Here is a 20,243-nt window from a genome sequence, read left to right as displayed (position 1 = left end):
AAAAATAATGTTAATAGCAGCTCATGAATAGGAAATCAGTAAAATATCCCCTCTAAACACTCCGGATATGTTGTGTAAAGTGAAACCATTAGAACACATACCGGAATGCAGTAAGTCCAATCTTTTTTCTACTAGTAACTTAAAACTGCCATATGGGTTTTCTTATGTTCCAGTGGGGTTTTTGTCTAGAAACATATGCAGCTAAGCTTGAGAGTAGGATTTGCAACTCCTAGCATAAATGCTTTAAAAATGCTAACTCAAGCTAATGCAAAGATGGGTGATATAGGGTGTGATGTCATAGAAGTAGCATAGAAATAGTTTGCTGCATTGTGAGGGTACTACAAAACAATAATGTTGTTTTGCGCACAAAACTACCTTATGAACACCAGATTTTACTTAAAGTAAATCCACTAAACTCACTCTGGCTAACGGTAATGAGATATCGCCAGCATGGTTTTTCGATTTCCACTTTAGGTCTATTATGTTCATCTGTTTTCAATCTCATATCACGTCTAATGCAGTTTCTCGACTTCTTTTAAAAAGTTAATTCTAATAAAGTTTGTTGAACAAAATAGTTCACGAAATTATGCCTCAGTTTTATGCATTATTCTTGACTTCGTGTTGAAATTTATGAGTCTCATTCTGCAATACCCTGACCAAAAACAACCTATCTACCTTAGAATCCATAACGCAAAATTCAAAAGCGAGGCTTTGAATGACTTTTTCAATCTTTTTCTAATTTGTTAAGACTAATGGTTACTGGAAACAAGACTATTCAAAATAAAATGTTTTTATTGTTTTGAATTGTGTTTATAGAATTGATTTAATTTCGATAAATTCTTTCTGCAACTCACTGAAAGCAATGGCGTAGATCGTGAGTTATTCATTGAATTCGTTGAATAATAAGACAGATCTTTTGGTGGAGAGTTTACTTTGCTTTGCCACACACATTTGAAACAAATGAATATATCCTGATTTATTTTTATTTTGGCAAAAAAATAAAAAAAAATAAATACCGAATCATTTTTATAGTGCCTTGCTTTTATCACGAAAATTCCGCTGAACAGCGAAGTGGAGAGACTCTTGCACGACGTTCGAAAGTAAGTTATATCTGAAAAGCTTTACGGGAAGAAAATGGTGAATAGAAATTATGATGGATGGCAAATTTTAAGCTGGAAGCTCAATTTATTCGAAATGACAGTAGTCTAACCGAAACACGACACATTTCAATAAGATATAAAATATATCTTACTTGTTTCACATGATAAATGATTCCGGCAACGGCTTTTATGACGTGAATCTTTTGGTTTTCAACAGAACCAAAATTTATGTCTGTTTTTTAATTCTTTTTTTTAAATTGAAGACCGAAGTGGCCATAATGCCATGTATTTGTGAAACGAATCAGGACACCTACTGTAGAAATCTCTGCTTTCGCATCTGTAAAGAAAACGTTCGTTGGTAAACACAAACAGCATTTAAAAATTGTACTTCCTGAAAAGACCAAACCGGTTATTTGTTACCGGGCATGTAAATGTGTGTTTGATTGTTGTTATGTTACACTATTTGTTCATTTTAATCTGACTTTCGGCAAAATTTTGAAAACATTTATAAATCAATCCGCAATTTCAAGTATCATTGCACAATGCACGAACGTACATTACATTGATTTTTTATAAAAAAGAATAAGCGCGCATCGGCTACAGGCGATCACCATCATATCAAGCCATACCACTCACCAAGAATATTGGAATAGTTTTGAGCTGAAAAAGAAACTAGAAGTTTAATACGTAGACCTCATGATAAGCTTCGAGGGGTCACTGTTATATCATGCTTTTCCACAGCTCTAGACCACTACTATGAGTATAAACGAAGGACTAAAATTTAATGCGAGTGAATTCAAAAATGTTTCATAATATATTCAGATTGAATTTATATTTATCCCTTTGCTGGACTTTGTGTACCGGGGAACCAGAAATCTTGATGTATTTATTACTTTAATTTATTTGCTGTGTGGCAGATAAATGTTCATTTTGCACGATAGAGTGTACGATTTTTCAATTAAATGTACGATTTTGCACGAATCATTACTTATGTAAATTAATCGATTAATCAGTATTATGGAATAGTGATGTTGCAGATAGAAAATTGAGATTGTTTTTCGATTTTCATTCTTGCAGCTCGGAACCATGTATGTTGATTTTATTTAATTGAATTTTAAAGTGCTTTTCGGGATGAAACAATCTGGGTATAAATACAAAGATTGAAAAATGTTTGTCAAATTTTTATTCTCCATATGTTAGGCTTTTATCATAAATTATTATCTAATTTGAAGAAGCTGAATTTACTACAAATTCAAATAGCAGGATACACCTCGATTAGAGATATTAATCTTCGATCTGTTAAAACTGCCAATGTTCATATTGTTAGGGTAGCTTTATTATTTAAAAGCAATTTGGTTTTAATCCTTCAGCTTGATCAGGCATATTAAAAACTACAGTTGTAAGTAGATGAAGAAAGTCGATAAATAACAGGTTATTTTTCAAATATTGTATTTGTGGTAGATTTGATTGGAAATATAGACATTTTGCTTTTAAATTTATGCTGCAGAAAAGTTTGAAGCATTTTAAATTTCGAGAGCTTCTGCTTCTGGTTTTATTCTCACCTCAAGTGCAGTTGGTGGTGCAGATTGCACTCCTCCACATCACTCTGTCAACAGAATCTTCCTCCTTCACTCCCACTATTTCCATATCTTCTGCTACACAATCTCTTCATCTTCTTTTCGGCCTTCCTCTTTTTCCTCACCAACTTTCACTTGTTTCATTCTTCTTCTGTCATAATTTTCGTCTCCCCTTACGAAGTGGCCCAACGATTTAAGGCGCATTCTCAGATTAATATATTTTTTTCATACCGCAAGCACTCAAGAAAAATAGACTGACAATAGCACGATTATCCCATTATCATCAGTGCAAATATATACCAGGATCAAAAGGAACTCTTATCAATGCACTGCGATAAGTTATCAGGACATGTTAAAAACATTTACAGTAGTTGAAGCATATTGAGATAACGTAGTTTGTCAAACTATACGATTGATGTTTCAAGAATGACTCCATCTTTTCGTTTGGGCTGCATTGGAGTGTATAAATTGGAATTTTATATTCACTATTAACACAATTAGATGTTTTTCTCGTAAATTATGTACTGTAGATGTGCTATTACTGTGTGCAAGTATTGTAATAACAAAACGTTAATACTCTAATAAAATAAATCCATTTTGTATGTAACTTGAACATATTGAAAACCTTACGTTGATAGAATTAATTTTACACCAATGTGATAAGTCTTTTCAACAAAATGTGGGTTGATTAACGATTTCTTTGAAAATGTGGGTAAGTTGAATTAGTGAGAATAAGCTACCAGTGGCTTTATTTGCAGGAACGATGTGGTTACGACAGACTGAAAATCATTTTTAAGTTTATTCTATATGTACAGAATCCTAGCGTTTCAAAATTGTAACACTGTGTGAATGATTCAAATTTATTATTTACGTCAACATTACTGTCTTGGAAAAAAATTACCCTTTTTACTTCGAAACGTGGCAGTCTTGGAATAAACGAAGTATTTTATGATCTAACTGGAGCATTTAAGAATGAATTTGAAAGTCGTATTTTTAATGTTTTGTTTAATTGGTTGTTTGAACTTATCATCTGCTTGGCCAAGGGCACAAAGGTAAGAGGAGTTAGCTACTATTCATATCACGTATTTTTAAGCCGTTCCGTAGCCACGTGTGGCAAGAGGGTCTATACCGAGAAGGACATTTTAACTCATAAAAATAAGTTGTCAAGCTACAGAACTTTTACATTGCATTTGGTTAATTTTTTTTTATTTAAATTTTTTTATAATTATTATTATTTTTTTATTAAAAAAAATGATATTCATAATTATCTATTTCTAAAGATGATTTTCAATATGTTGATGGAAACGTTGTTGGCATACGCAACACAAAAGGCAATGTGTTTGATAAAAATCTACACTTTTTTTTCGGGTTTTCTGTATTTAACCGGTAGACTTTTCTATACACTTATCAATTACAACATGTCCGCAAATTAGGCTTCACTGTATATTATGGTAAACAATTCAAAATCTACAGATTTCTTTGCCAACGACAAAAGCAATGACATCGACTATACGTGGTAGTTAAAGAATTCTGTAGTCGCAGAAGAAAAGACTTCTCTAGCAATTTATGATTTGTGCAACATTATTATACGTTAAGTTATACTATATTGTATATTTTGACTTACAAAGCTGAATATTTATACATTATTATTACTGTAAAATTGCCATATGCACTTACAGTAGTACCCAAACATGCAATATTTGAAGTTATAATGATGCAAAATGTCGTTGTTTTGCATGAATCTTTCAAAGTGGAAAAATTGTAAGTATTTGTTTGATTTCAGTTTTTAAAAAAGTTAAACATACGTTCACTTACAGACCACGCAGTCGTCGACATGCAAGGCAGAACTGTCTATGGAGCCCATGGAGCACAACTACACCATGTACAAGAACTTGCGGAATTGGAGTCTACATAAGAACGCAATATAAAGTCGTAGAAGCAAGTCATGGCGGGTCGGATTGTTCTGGAAGTTTTATCCTGTTGAATTATTGCAATGTGCAATGCTGTCCAGTGAATTGTACATGGGGTTCATGAGACAACTACGGTGAATTTTCAGCATCATGCGGACGTGGAGAAATGAAAAGATCACGTACCATACAAACTGCTGCCAAGTTCGGTGGCGTAAGTTGTGTCGGTGAAGATACAGAAACAGAAAATTGTAATGACCAAAACTGTCCTATTGATTGTTCTTGGTCTGAGTGGAATGCATGGGAAGAATGTCCTGTGACTTGTGGAGGGGGATTACAATCACGAAGAAGATCAGTTAACGTTCCAGAGCAATATGAAGGCAAAACATGTAGCGGAAGCAATAGAGAAACAAGGTAACTGTTTACCAACGCTTGACTTTAATTCAAATGTACAATGTTTAAACTTGTACTGTATAGCCTACCGGAGTACAAAAAAGAGTGAACTTGTTCTTGAGCTTGAAGTTTCCTTATTACTTTACCATCTTACGAATACCATCTTACTATTTTACGAATACCATCTCACCATTTTACAAGTACCATTTTACCATTTTACCATCTTTCGAATATCATTTTATCATCTTTCGAATATCATTTTACCATCTCACGAATACCATCTTGCAAATACCATCTTACAAATACCATGTTACTATTTTACGAATACTATTTTACCATCTTACGAATACCATCTTACCACCTTGCTAATACCATTTTTCTAGAGGCACCATCTTAAAATAGACCAGAAAGTTTGCGTGGCCTGGATCACGAGTCAAAAAACTGACTGCTCTTCAGTAGCATCACCAATACAAGATGATAAAAAGATAGATCTTCCACTCCACTTACATGATCATGTCGACTAAAAAGCATATCGAACACGCGTTAATTCAAAATTTGTCGGTAACGTTTGCAATGCTTTGTTTTGGTTGTCATGTAAAGTCGACTATGCTTTGCAGTAGCAACTAATTCGAACATTGTTTTATACGAATTCTATTACAAACAATAAACAAAATGACGAGATTTTCAAGACTTAAAATAAACATTAAAATTATGCTCTTCTGTAGCCTACTGTAGTTACTTACTAAAAAATTGAGTTTTGTGCATATGCAGTGCCAATATATTGTTGCTATGAAATGTGTAAGAATTTTTAGCAACCAATATTTTATGTGGTATATCATTTATTATTTACAAGGCGCACGTATTATCGGTAATATGTTTGATTTTTCAGATGTTAACAAAATCAAAATGTTTACCGTTTCCAATAACGTTAATAGTGGACAGTCTCATCAGAAGTAGGCCAGGCCGGGCACTGTACCACTGGTTAAGAGTTTTAATGAATGATGGCTTTCCTGCTTTGGTGATATTAACTATTAATCTGATAATTTCAAACAAAAAACAACGTTACAATGATGATGTTTTTCTCTATGAACTTGCCGGTATTTATGTATTGCGAGTTATGGTTATCAAATTGTAGTGTCACGGCTAGGAGCTCGGGTCAGGCGATTCAAAATATCCGTTACTCAAAATTATTTTTATTGTTAACCCTTCTTCCGCCTCGAAATACCAACTGTTCCTTAAAATCATGAAGCCTTAACCCTTTGAAGGTTGGAGGGGGGCTGTCAATTCAACTTTTTTGTATCAACAGTTGTATCTCTAAAACCACTGAGGCTGCGACTACGAGATTTCTTGACTTTTCCTAACTTTTATTCACCTCTATTGAGCTGAAATTTTGAGCGAATAAAGGTTATAAATTGAGAGATATAAGGCATTTCTCAGCACATCCTCTGAAATATTTCATATCCTATTGTTCAAAAATTTCCCACCAGCTGGATGAAAGCAATTAATTTGGCCCATGTCTCGTTAATCCTAACTGTTTCACAGCGTGAAGGGAATTGGCTGTATGTAAAATTATGTAAAAAAAATTTAATCACAACATTGCAATGCATGCTCTTTATTACTCTACCAAAAAACAATGTGTAAACTCACGCTACAATTACAGTTATAAGTCACCTCAACATTTCAACGTATATGAGCAGTTCTAAAATTCACATAATTTTAACTTTCGGATATGCTCAGCATGAATAATTTTACAAAGTGAATCCAAAATTTTGAAACCGTGCCTTAAAAAATAACAGAGATATCACTCCTAAAGCATAAGAAGAATCGACAGCCCCCCCCCCCCCCCAAACTGAGCAAGACTCCAGGAGCCCAACCATCTGAGGGTTAAATAAAAATATGCTTACAAAAGCCAGGAAACTAAGCGAAAACTAAGCCAGGAAACTAAATGGGAAAGGTAAATTGGAATATTTTAAACTCTGTTGTGGAAAACAATTTTTTAATTATTCAAGATTGGATGAAGCTGCCAAAAAGGCAGAAACGCCAATACTCGTACCAATGTTTTACCAATTAATTGGAAATCCTACCATTGTTTTTTACGACCTATGGTTTCATGTTTGTTATTTGTGCGGTTCTTATAGTTCCCTCTGACCTCAAGCTAAAAGTAAAAGTACGAGCAAAAAGTCTTCACAAAATAATTTTCTCGAACATGTCTGCAACATAGGTCGCTCATTATTATGAAAATTTATTGTAAAATTATATCCAAGCTTTTTCCGAATGATATTTAATGCCTGTGGTATTAACAGGCTCAAAGTTTTTGCCCTAAATAAACAATTAATTACACAGTTCTTTTTGTAGTTGTAGCAAGCGATGTGGGAATGGTACTCAAATCAGACGACGTCAACTTGTAATAGAAGCTTCATTTGGTGGAAGTGGTTGCACTGGAGACATAACAGAAGTTAAAAACTGCAGCATGGAATGCCTTCCAAGTAAAGAGCAACGCTTTAATTTTTCTTTTTTATCAGTCATACAAAAATGTTGCCATGATTTTGTATGCTCATTAAACCAATTTGGACAGATTCGTTTATATTTGATTGACAAAGAATAGTATAGCATTCTTGAATACCATAGACAGATAATTAATTAACCGTGAATTTAAATATATTCTATATAAAAATCTGCAATAAAGAAGGATGTGATAGTAAAACTTACAACTATCACAAGATTGTGCATTGTGCAATGCATCAATGAGCCAGGCAGTGGCCTAAGCGTGTGCAATGAAGGACTCGCCGAGGATAACTTGACTTGCAGAGATCATTTGGACTAAATATTTTCATTTGCTGTATAAATGGTATTTTATGCTCTAGTCTAGATGTTTGAAGTATGTGAATTTAAAATAAGCTGTCCAAATAAAAAAATAAAATATTTTAAGTCATGTCACACAGTTGCCCAAGGTCATATGCGTTTCATTATTTAAATTTTGGGACATGCAAATATGTTAAGATTAATATGTTTTGCAAATACTCCAATGAATCACTTGTTTTTAATATTAGCAAAATCAATGCGACATTGTTGTAATGCAATTTAATTGCCAATCTCTTTATTAATGGAAGCATAGGCTACATGTTGTCAAAACGTATCTCTTCGTAATTTTTTTGCATGAGGTGATTTCTCTTAAGTTTTCTCATCCAGCAGAGAATGCGGTTGAAATAGCAAAATTAAATCAATACAGCTGCACAGTGCGCGAAAAAGCTATTTTTTAATGACAGGCAATACTGACAATAACTCAAACTTTAACAAGACTTGTGTTAATTTTAAATGTATTCTTTTTCAGAATCTCCGAAAGACCAAGAGAAAGATCGTGCTGCAAGATTGTAAGGGGACAGCAAGAAAAACTCATTCATAATTCCCAATCATGCATTGTCTACTAATCAATCATACCTACAAACGAGTCAGTGATATTTTGACACTGCGGGATGCGAAACACGAAATCTGCCCGTCCAATTGAAGGGCTAACTATGCTGTCTACATTGTATTGACCAATGCCGTGTTACTGCATGAGAATGTTTGTTTTGCACTGGCTGTTTTCACTTGAACGCTTCATGAACGTGGGATTTGTTATGTTTTTTTTACAAAAGTAATAATATTTCATAAGTTGATTGCCTTTAAGTTTAAGTTTATAAAAAAGTAACATAAAGAACGGACAAAATAAGAAAAACAACAACTATTGCCGTATTGTGCATTAGCTTGGCTAGCATGTACACAAAACAAAAATAATGCACATCGATATCATTGGACAATTAGATATTATAACTACAAACTGTCACCACAATCAAGTGATGACATAAATTCAAATATTCACAGTCTTGCGTGAACCACCGCTCGTAAGCTTGCGAACTGTTAGAGCCATCTTCGCGGGTTCCTCGCACCTGGGAGCGTTCAAACGTTTATTCTAAGAAAATGTTCACTTTACCAAACCCACGCTCTGCTTTTGTTCGAGCTGTTAAGAATGCCGCACAGACGTCATTCGGCTTGCAGGCTGATGAAGCTTGTCCCATAGGCCACTATGACTTCGAATTGATTGTCAAAACTTTGTTTAATTGTTTCACCAAACATGAACTAAAACATTTGAACGCTACATGGACAGTCTAAAATCAAATCAACAGTTTGCCTGCTTTGTTCTTAATTTGGACAAATCGGTGTGTTCTGATGCCTCCATCGATGAAGAGTGGTAGCAGTTCGGGCATGACAGGATAAAACTGTGTATTTGAACGCATGATATTTGGTTTGAATTATATTCTTTTTCGATGATTTCCATTTTGTTACGCTACAAATAAAACATTTTCAATCACGTTGATTTACTTCTTACCAAACATACAAAACCAAGCATCGGAGTTTCAAAATTGCCCTATTCATCATGCTAATGCTCGGTGGTTGAAAATTATTATTAATTGGACGTTAACACGACCTGTTATCAGCCGGGACCTGATGGTCCCGCCCTTCACTAGTTTTGAAATTTTATACAGAAGGAATTTTCCTAAAACGCTGATATTTCTTGACTTTTACTTTTTATCATTTGAGCATCGTTTAAACCTAATTTGGTTATTTTTGGAACATTATGTGTTTCGCAATAAGCATTTTGTCACAGGTTGATCAGAAATTTTGTATAAATTCCTATATTTTGGCAATCGGCCTCGAAATGACTCATCGCTTCTGCTATTGTATACACAGTGGCCGCAGTCAACCGCGAATCAAGTCATCAATCACACATTTAAACTTAGAACTAAACGCAATGGGACTCCTAGTGCAATTTATCGTTTTATCTAAATCCAGACAGTTTTTGTTGCGTCATTGCACAATCTCGGCAAGTGAAGTTGACCAGTTTTTACGAAGATTCGACGTGTTCAAAACATGAAAAGCAAACTTTGGCAACTAGGAATGATCCGTTACTTTAGTTTAGAATTTACACTTTGCTACTTCTGAAAAGAAAAACAGGGCTAATCACAACCGAATCATCAACCACAGCTATCCACAAAGCGTTGTACCATTATGTGTAGACGACATCAGAGGAACGGGTTATTCCAAAAAAAGAAATAATCTCGTCAAAGTTTCTTATGGTCGCTCCAAATGCAATATGCCTTTTTGCACAAAGCACATGTTGAAACTATGTATGTCATGCCATTCATGACATGTACAGTTGAGAAGGAGCGATCTTCCTGGCGAAAGCACTATCTGACTACTTACAACAGAACAGCGAGCATTGTGTTTCGCTAAATGTTTGTAAACTGAATTTTTCATAACTCCACGATCATTTGTGTGTTGATCCAGAATTGTGGTACATTTTATTTTTAATCTTGTAAAAGTAAAATTAACTATTCTTACATTGTCTCGACATTGCCAGACTCAAGTTAAACAACCAGACAGAAAAACCCGTCATTTTTACATTGATTCAACGTCTGAAAAGTGACGGGTTTTGCTATCTGGGAAATTTAGCAAAAAGCAGCAGCCCAGGCAGAAAAGTTGGCTTTTATATCGTTTCAACATTTAGCTACATTGAAAAGTATCAAAAAGAAGTTTTTTTTCTGATTCTAAAACATTTTAGCAGGTTGAAATGAAAGCTACACTCTATGTCATGAAATGAAACGCCTGAAAAAACAGCTGACTGGAAATCGTGTTACCTATACTTCTAACCCAGCCAGTAAATCAACCACTTTCAACAATGATTCGACGTCTGCAGACGTTAAATAAATGTAAAAAGGACCAATTTTGCAGGCTGGGAAAGAATGTGATAAACTAGAGTTCTTTCAACCAGAAAATCAATCTGCGAACGTTGAATCAATGTAAAAAATGATTTGCTGGCTGGGACGCGACAACTATTTTATGCTTTCATTCATCTTGATTTGTCATGAGAGATACTGCGATGCTAAGCAGCCATGACCACATGTGGAGAACCTATCAGAGCAATTCATCACAATAAACTCAAAATCGCTTGATGTAGTATGAATATGAAAAATACTGCATTTATTGTAGGAAAAAATAATTTGTTTCAAAGTATTTTTTTGAATGTTCACAAATCATCAAAATTAAAATTCGAACGAAGAAAATCGGACATAAAATGACTAAATGCCAGCAAAATTCGCGTTTTTAGAGCTTTTTTGCAACATATGTCTTCAGAATACACAAACTAAGCATTTATTTCGAAAACAAATAATTACAATATAAAATCAAAGCATTTGACTATGTACATGCAAATTTTCTCAAATGTGCGATATTTAGCGGCTGAGTTATAAGCCATTCTTCAGGGCGGGCTCAAATGGTCCCGTCTCGTGCTTTTCGAGCGTCTTAGCAACGAATACCAGATAGGGTTAAAGAAGCTGATGTTCGTGTCTACTTTCAAGGATGTCGTCAAGTGTCTTGCCATAGATACAATCCCATGCTCTCGATATGGATGCAGCTGATGATCGTGTCCAAGCATCGTCTTGCTTAGTCAACATTTTTGATAAATTTTGTGTTTGGTTAATTAGACAGTCTCTTGTTGAAATGATGATGAAATGTCCGAGTAAGATCTTAGCTTTCTGTTCCCCAGATTTGGGCAAAATACAGGTTAACTTCATAAAGCAAACTGTTACAAAATCGTAGTGGCTGCTAAAACCAAAAACACCTTACACTGAATCAAATTTCAAAAGCCCTTCAAAAAAAGTGCAGATGCAGGAATACTGGGGAGTTTTGTTTTATTAAGTTAACTTGGCTTTGATGAAGCAAGTTACCTCAATCGACCTTTTGTAAATGGAAATGCATGATCTCAGAACTGCAGCGTGTAAAACTTCGATTTTTTTTGGTTATAATCTTCCACATCACCAAACTTCTATGACGTGGATGAAAATTATTCCGTATAAAAACAAAGTGCTGCTTTTCACTACTAGATGTTGCTCCTATAAAACAATGTATTACTTATATTATTTATTCATATCATTAGTATTATTATATCAAATGTAGTTACTGTTTTCTATTACCTCTACTGCCTGTTTCCCCCTAAAAGGGGGATCATCAGAAGGTCTTTTGTAACAACCCCATATCGCCAGCTACAGTACCCAGCCTACGTCACAGCTTGATAGAACTGGATTTCGTAAAAACTACTGTATACGTGGCTCATTATTCATCTTAGTATTTCATAAACAAATGGTGAAAACAAATAATGTTGATGCCTCGGAAATGCATGCGAAGCGTGGCCCAAAGACTATATACACAAAGTGCTGTAATTTCTCCTGATCATTTATCCGAGTTTTACGATCAGCGATATCGTGTTTGAGATGTTGGATCGTTTTATATATGTCGGAACTTCCGTAAACATATCCGACCCATTCACGATCCACTCGGAGGATGTCACGACAGCGTCAGATAAAATTACTTAATTACAGAGTGACAAATTATATAAACTTTTGTAGCTGAATTATTTGATTGGCCGAAAAAGTGTCTATGTGGACTTATTCGAGTATTTCATTGACTGGACCAGACATATAAGCAGGTGTTTGCTTGCCAGAAGTTAGTTGAGCTTAGTTGGGTTTAGTAGCATTTAGTTAGGTTTAGTTGGGTTAAGTTGGGTTGAGTGCGGTTCAGTTGGGTTTTCATCTAGACCAACTCACATGCGCGGCAAGCATCGGCACATGTTTATATGGCTGGTCCTAACTCCTAATGTGTCAGACTATTTCAGTGCATTAATATAATCAATGTATGATATAACTAGTGTTGTGGTCTTGTCCAGAAAAGTTAAGTCAGGGCAATAATCAGGACTCACGAACAATTTGAATAAAGAACTCAAACCCCGAATAAGTCAAATTAAGTAATTACGCTATTCGGAACTTTACATTGATTATATGAGCACTCTAGGCGACATGTGGGTGTCATAGTCTTTATTCAAATAGAAGATTATAATAATAGTAATAATAATATTCTAAAAGAAGATATAGATTCTATTTGAAAAAGGACCTTTTGATGATCCCTTTTTCAGGTGAAACAGGCTGTAGAGGTTTTAGGAAGTAGGTTAGTAACTTTATTTGATGTAATTTTCTCTTCTTAGCTTTTTTACTTGGCTGTAAGCACTTTTTGTAGTAATAATAGCATTTATCAGGGATGGAGGAACCATTTTAAAAGTAAGTGGGCCCAGAGGCACAGCAGTAAAAGTCAATCCAACTTCTGGGGGGCAAAGCCCCCTAGGCCCCCTTAGCTTTGCTGCATTCCAAATATTTATGTCCTTTTTACATTGAGTTTTCATGATTGCCTTTCGTACCAACAAGCGAAAAGTTTCCATTTTTGGGCCCAATTTGGCCAAAACATTTACAAAATTGTTAAATTGCTTTATAGTGATAATAAAGCTTTGGTAGAGAGTTTGCTTTGTTAAACCATAGAGAAATAAAACATAGTAACCTTAGCGGGTATAACATACTTTATTACACACAAAAAATATAACATAATTAAAATAAACTCAAACGTTTTCGACACGTACGTGTCTCCTCATCAGAAAACAACACATACATTCGTATGTCAACCATACATTTGTTGACAAGGGTCGGGGAGCACTTAAACCCAAACCTAACAACTAAAAGTGCAATTAAAGAGCACATAGCCTCTTGTGAAACATGCACTGACAATGTCTCGATCGGCCAATTTAAAATCATCTCTCGGGGCAGATCTGATTTTCAGACTAAGATCATGGAAGCCTTAAGAATCAAACGTAACAATCTATCTCTCAACCGGCAGTTATTCGCCTGTGGCTCGTCGTTCCTTTTTTGTGTGTTGTAATTGTTTGTCCAATGCCAGTAGTCTACACCTCATGTGATCTGTTTCCCAATGCATAATTTACTCGTAATCATTCTCTTATCATTTGTTCAATTTGTGCTTTTCAGTCCAGAGTGTCGTTACATTTACAGTGCAAAGTCAAATTTATCTTCCCATTTTTCATTTTATGTATATTGCAGATTTAATTCCTAATGAGGACACACGTACGTGTCCAAAACATTTTGAGTTTATTTTAATTATGTTATATTTTGTGTGTGTAATAAAGCATGTTAAACCCGCTAAGGTTACTATGTTTTATTTCTCTATGCTTTATAGTGCTGTACAAAATATGGCGATGAACACACAAATAAAAAATAAACAATACACACACAGTTATAACACCACCTGGGATAAATATCTGCAGCATTATACAGTAGGCTGTGCGCATATGTAACAGCCGCAGCACCAATATGCAAATATAATACTGGCATCAACTATGCACAGCTAATTACCACAAAGTTTCAATACCAGGAGTACCGGTACTGGTATATACACATATTTAACAGTTAGCAAAGTTATCCGGGAGTAACAGCCTGCAGTATTATGTGCATACACAACAGCTGCACCACCAATATACAAATATAATAGGCCTAGTGGTATCAAACAACAACAAGGTTTCTTCAACTGTCACTATATAGGTGGCTGCTACTGTATTATCAGTCTGTGGCACGAAAAAGACCTTTTTGCAGGACCATTAAACATAGGGATTTCCAGGTAAAACTGTATCAGTTTTGTTAGATCTATGTAAATGTTTTATCTATTTTAACAGCTTGAGTTCGTTTTCGAGAGAATTAACATCAATATCCCCATCTAGCCTGGTTTAAGTGCCTTCTTTTAGAGACAAAATTGCTGCATCCTCTACCCTTGCTGCAGCTAAAATTCCTTTCTTTACGGTATATCACAAAAAACTGCAGGTTATCTTGGTAAAATCTTTCGCTATCTTTTCAAAAATATTTGGCTTTCAAAAGTGGGTGGGCCAAGTCCACCCAGAAAATAAAGTAGGTGGGCCCAGGCCCACGAGGCCCACGTGGTTCCTCCATCCCTGGCATTTATTGTTTCATTACTATGTGATATCTATACAATCGATCAACTAACGTCTAACCAATCAATAATAAAAAAAAATTAACACAGCTAAAAAAAAGTTAGTCAGCAATAAACTTACAAGTAAACGGTAGCATTACTTGCGATATTAATCACAAACACATTAGGTCGCAAACGGTTTTAGGTCGCATTAATGAGAACCCTTTCTCATTTCTCATTTCTCATTTGAGAACCCTTTCTCAACTAAATGAGAACTCTTCTTTAAACTGTTGTTATTAAAATTTGTACAAGATTTAAATTGTGGTTGCTTAATCTTGCCATATACTTGCTTACGGGGTCGACTGTTTGTTGACAATGCTATCGCGATAAAAGGGCATCTAAACAATTTTGGGTAGATTGAAAAGTGATAACGATTTTTTAGTTTGATTCGATTGCTCTACGATCACGTTGAATTGATTAGTTGATCAAATGTAGGAATGTTTATATTCGGATTACAAATTATGTTTGGAAGTTTAATGAAAGCAGTTTTGTGCATGTGGAGGATTTGAACCACTGACGCAAATCAGGAGCAGATGCAGCAAATAGCTATAAAGCAAAACACATTTTTGTGCAGGTCTACGTTGAATCGGACCTTGCAAATACACCATGAATACAGCTACTTACCTTTGAAAGTTTAATTAAAACGGTTTTGCACTTCCAAAGGATTTAAACCATTGACACAGTCGTGGTCAAGAAAGTTGATTAAAGTCTCCGCATGGTAGTACTTCCAATGAAGTATAACGCATTTTGAAGCGTGTACATTTAAAAGTGGTTTTCATCCAAATGCAACTTGACTCACGTACGCAGCCAACCTAAAAACTCACGCACAAGAATGACGTTGGTGACGTTTTCTTACGTTGTAAGAAATGATTGTTTATTAAACAAATAATGAGCCAAATGTACCAATATAATTATAGGCTCATTTTATAAGGAAAGCTTCTGCAAAGAATTAAATGCCGCGATAATATTCGCCAAGTAAATAAAAAGCGGATCAAAAAAATTAACCTAAGTAAAGCAATTTTATTTTACTTTAAACTTTGTTAATTCTTTTTGTTTCAAAGGTATAACTTCTAACAAGCATTTTCCTTGAAATATTTTTTGGTAATAAATAAAAATATAGTTCATTTTGCATAGACACAACTAGGCGCAGGTGTATGATTTAGACAAGGTTTGTTTCAGCTAGCTTTTGTTTAGAGAACTTATAAAACAAACAAGCAAGCAACATGTCAAAGTTGACCTTCCTTTTGGTCATCATTCTTTTGCTATGTTTGTTGTCTTCATCTACAGCTTGGTAAGTTAATCTATTTCAATAAAACTAAATGTCAAATAAACTATAGGCTACGGAATTTTTTGGTTGTCTACCATGAGTAAATTTTACAAGTTTAATATGTGAAACTGATCAAAAAAATATTGTACAGTGTGCTTCAGTAACATGAATTACTAAAGACTTTGACAAATTTAAAATTTAACCCTTTGAAGGTTGGGGGGGGGCTGTCAATTCAACTTTTTTGTATCAACAGTTGTATCTCTAAAACCACTGAGGCTGCGACTACGAGATTTCTTGACTTTTCCTAACTTTTATTCACCTCTATTGAGCTGAAATTTTGAGCGAATAAAGGTTATAAATTGAGAGATATAAGGCATTTCTCAGCACATCCTCTGAAATATTTCATATTCTATTGTTCAAAATTTTTCCACCAGCTGGATGAAAGCAATTAATTTGGCCCATGTCTCGTTAATCAAATGATTTAAATAAAGATTATGTAAAAAAAATTTAATCACAACATTGCAATGCATGTTTTTCATTACTCTATCAAAAAATACCAAATAATTCAAACGTCATAAGTCACATCAACATTTCAACGTATATAAGCAGTTCTAAAATGTACATAGTTTTAATTTTTCGATATGCTTTGCGTGAATAGTTTTACAAAGTGAATCCCAAATTTTGAAACCGTGCCTTAAAAAATAACAGAGATATCACTCCTAAAGCATAAGAAGAATCGACAGCCCCCCCCCAAACTGAGCAAGACTCCAGAGAGCCCAACCGCCTAAGGGTTAAGGAATTAAAGAAATAAAATTGGAATTTATTGTCAATACTGTATAATACAGTGTAATATATCTAGTTAAATTTCATCATTTGCTAGACGGTTCAACTTAAAAGCTCAAACCGTTTCAAGTTTTTTTTTTTAGAAAAACGGCTACTTTGCAAAATCGGTTAAACATATCACCAGTATTTTTTGATATTGTCGTGCTTGAGTTACAACATACAAAAGTGACGTAGACACAGCGAGTTTGCTCAACAAATTTTATAACTTTGGTTGAACATTCGTACCAGATCTTACATAATAATATAACTCACTTCAAAAGACACAAGACACTTAGGCTACCAAAGTCAGTGCCTGTTCTGTATCTCATGCGTGGGATGTTATTACTTCAAATCACGTTTTGATTTAAGATTTGTTCAACAAAGGCCGGGCAGCCCGGGCTAGTAAAAGGGAAGAAGCAATGAACAAGCATATTGTTCGCTACATAGTTATTTATTTTTCACACAAATAATGCTATATAGGTCTACTGCTTTTTTAAGAAAAAAATCATTTAGAAATTTTAATTTTTTTGTTCGATTCTGCTTAAAAGAGGCGAAGAAGGAGACGTGGACGTAGACGACGTGCGTGTTCAGCTGTCAACTGTCAATGGGCTGCATGGGGAGGTTTCGGATCGTGCTCCGCTTCTTGCGACACTGGCACGTGTACCAGGCATAGGGGGATTGCTAGATATGCAAGTTGTGGAGGCGCAGGTTGTTCCGGCCCATCAAGATCTTCGCGAGCATGTAACCTACGTTGTTGTACAGTCAATTGCCAGATGGGACCTTGGAAAGTAATTAGTGGCTGTTCTCTGACGTGCGGTGGTGGAATGCAAAGCAGAATGAGGGAGGTTGTTGTTCCACATAAATGTGGGGGTACTCCCTGCTCTCATAACGACAGATTTGGTACAATACCTTGTAACACACAATGTTGCATTATCGACTGTCAATGGGGTTCATGGACTAACTACAACGCATGCCCGGTTACGTGCGGTGGAGGCAGCCAATCTAGAAAAAGACAAATTGAGCAACTAGCGGTTTGCGGTGGTGCCCCTTGCATGGGCTCAACCACTGACGAGCAAGAATGCAACACAGAATGCTGTCCAGTAGATTGTCGTTAGACAGATTGGAGTGAATATGGTGAATGTTCTGTATCTTGTGGTGGCGGAACCCAGACTAGAGAGCAGAGTGTGGATGTTGAACAAAGCTGCGGAGGTGCTGCATGCTCCGGAGTAGATAGTGAAACAAAACCATGCAATATTCAGTGTTGCAAAGTTGACTGTTCATGGGGTTCATGGAGTGAATATGGACCTTGTACTCGTACATGTGGAGCAGGAACCGAAAATCGGACACGATCTATTGCCTTGTACGAAGAATGTGGAGGAGATCCATGTCTCGGATTTTCATTTGATTCACGTGATTGCAATGCTGGATGTTGTCCTGTCGATTGTCGCTGGGGATCTTGGAGTGACTTTACATCTTGCTCTGCATCTTGCGGAGGTGGAACAAAGGAAAGAACTAGGAGCATAAATTCCAATGCAGTTTGCGGCGGATCCGAATGCCTTGGAGAAAGCAAAGAAGCAGGAACATGCAACGAACATAACTGTCCCATTGATTGTTTGTGGTCGGATTGGAGCGAATGGGGAGAGTGCACTGTGATTTGCGGTGGAGGAACAGAAACGCGAACAAGGAGCATTGATGTTATGGAACAATACGGTGGAGAAAAGTGCCAAGGAGATGACAGCCAAACAAGGTGATGCAAATATTGTGTTCTTATTATCTTGAATTTTTAAATATGCTGAGTAAAAATAGGTTTGCCGCTGTACAAGAAGGTTAGTTTTAGTTTCAAATGTCATTGAACGTTTCTGGAGTATAAACACTTTCGAAAACATTTTCATATTAGTTCAATGAAAAAAAAGCTTGATGAATGGTATATCTTTATAGAATTTGTATTGTAAACACTCTTTTTTCATAATCTGAGCTGCTTAAAACGGTTGCGAAAACAATAGAGTAATTTTACAGAGTGTTCTACTCAAAGTTTTTAATTTTCAGAAATTGCAATGAGAACTGCTGTGCCTTGCTGGATTGTATCTGGGGTGGCTGGAGTTTGTGGACGGCTTGCTTGAAATCTTGTGAGAAAGGTTCGATCATTTAAATAATTGAGTATTTTACTAAATAACCTAACTTTTTTGTCACCTAACATTTTTAAATTTGCTACGACAATTTTTCAACAAATCTTAAATAGAGGGTTTTTTAAACTTTTTCAAAACATTAGTATTTTATTTATACACATTTGATGCACTTTGCAAGGTTTTAAAAAACTGTGGTTGTCTAAATCTAGTTTAACCCATTTACGGCCGGTGTCCTTTTAAAAGGACATCGTCTAAAATGACTTAGTATTGCATCATCCTATTTCGATTGAATGATTTTGGACTTGCTAATAGTTGCTTAGGATCTGTATTGGAAGGTGCTGATAAATATTTGAGAACAGTGTACTTTTTCTGGATTTTGTGGAAGTTTGAAGATTGTTGAAAAATGAGCAGAGCCGGAAGTGGTGAAGTGAGGAGGGACATGCAAGTTTTACTACCTATTAGTAATAGATATGAAATATGTCTGTTCATACTTTGACACTCTATAATGTTGTGTTTCTTACTACACTTTAATTTGTGTAAGGTTTTGCTTCTTTTGTTTGTTTATTTTGCTTTATATTTATTGAATACTGAAAAGTTTGGGTGTTCATCAGGACTATTATTGTTTCTAGCAACGTTGCAACGTTCACCTGATGAAATTGAAAGTAAAAGTAACAACAAACAAGATGGTTTATTGCTTCACTGACGTTTCGCGCACCATAACAATGCGCATCCTCAGAGCGAATAAGATACAAAATAAAATTTCACAAGGTTATATAATGCAGTGCGATTGAAGGTAAGAAAAAATAAAACACGCAATATTTTAAAAATTGGCCAATGATGTGTGAGCGGTTACTTTCCACGTTAAATTACGCAAAAAAACTTCCAACAATAAACATAAAAATTCGAAGCAGTGACGACCAACAGAAAAAAAATGCGATTAAAAGCAAGAGAAATAGAACACAATGTTTTAAAGATTGGCTAATGATGTGTGGTTACTTTCGACGTTAAATTACGTAAAAAACTTCCAACAATAAACATAAATTCGAAGCACTGAAGACCACTGGAAATTCGAGACAAAATTAGATTGCAGTAACGTTTTCAATTGTGTTTAAGTAGGCTTGAAGCTTGCATGTCAAGAC

At 35.2% G+C, this 20,243-nt stretch overlaps 1 protein-coding gene across 1 annotated transcript; it reads left to right on the top strand.

Moving 5' to 3' along the window:
• Positions 1-4,753: 4,753 nt before the first annotated feature.
• Positions 4,754-18,729, top strand: LOC145776803 (adhesion G protein-coupled receptor B1-like). Its single transcript, XM_082588023.1, has 5 exons — positions 4,754-4,998; positions 7,333-7,463; positions 8,309-8,348; positions 17,527-17,719; positions 18,094-18,729. Exons 1-5 carry the CDS (start codon positions 4,754-4,756, stop codon positions 18,727-18,729), a joined length of 1,245 nt encoding a protein of 414 aa, XP_082444149.1.
• Positions 18,730-20,243: the final 1,514 nt, after the last annotated feature.

This window comes from Aplidium turbinatum, chromosome 9, assembly GCF_918807975.1.
Source record: "Aplidium turbinatum chromosome 9, kaAplTurb1.1, whole genome shotgun sequence".
Classification (NCBI taxonomy): domain Eukaryota; kingdom Metazoa; phylum Chordata; class Ascidiacea; order Aplousobranchia; family Polyclinidae; genus Aplidium; species Aplidium turbinatum.
This window is presented reverse-complemented; position numbering and strand designations above follow the sequence as displayed.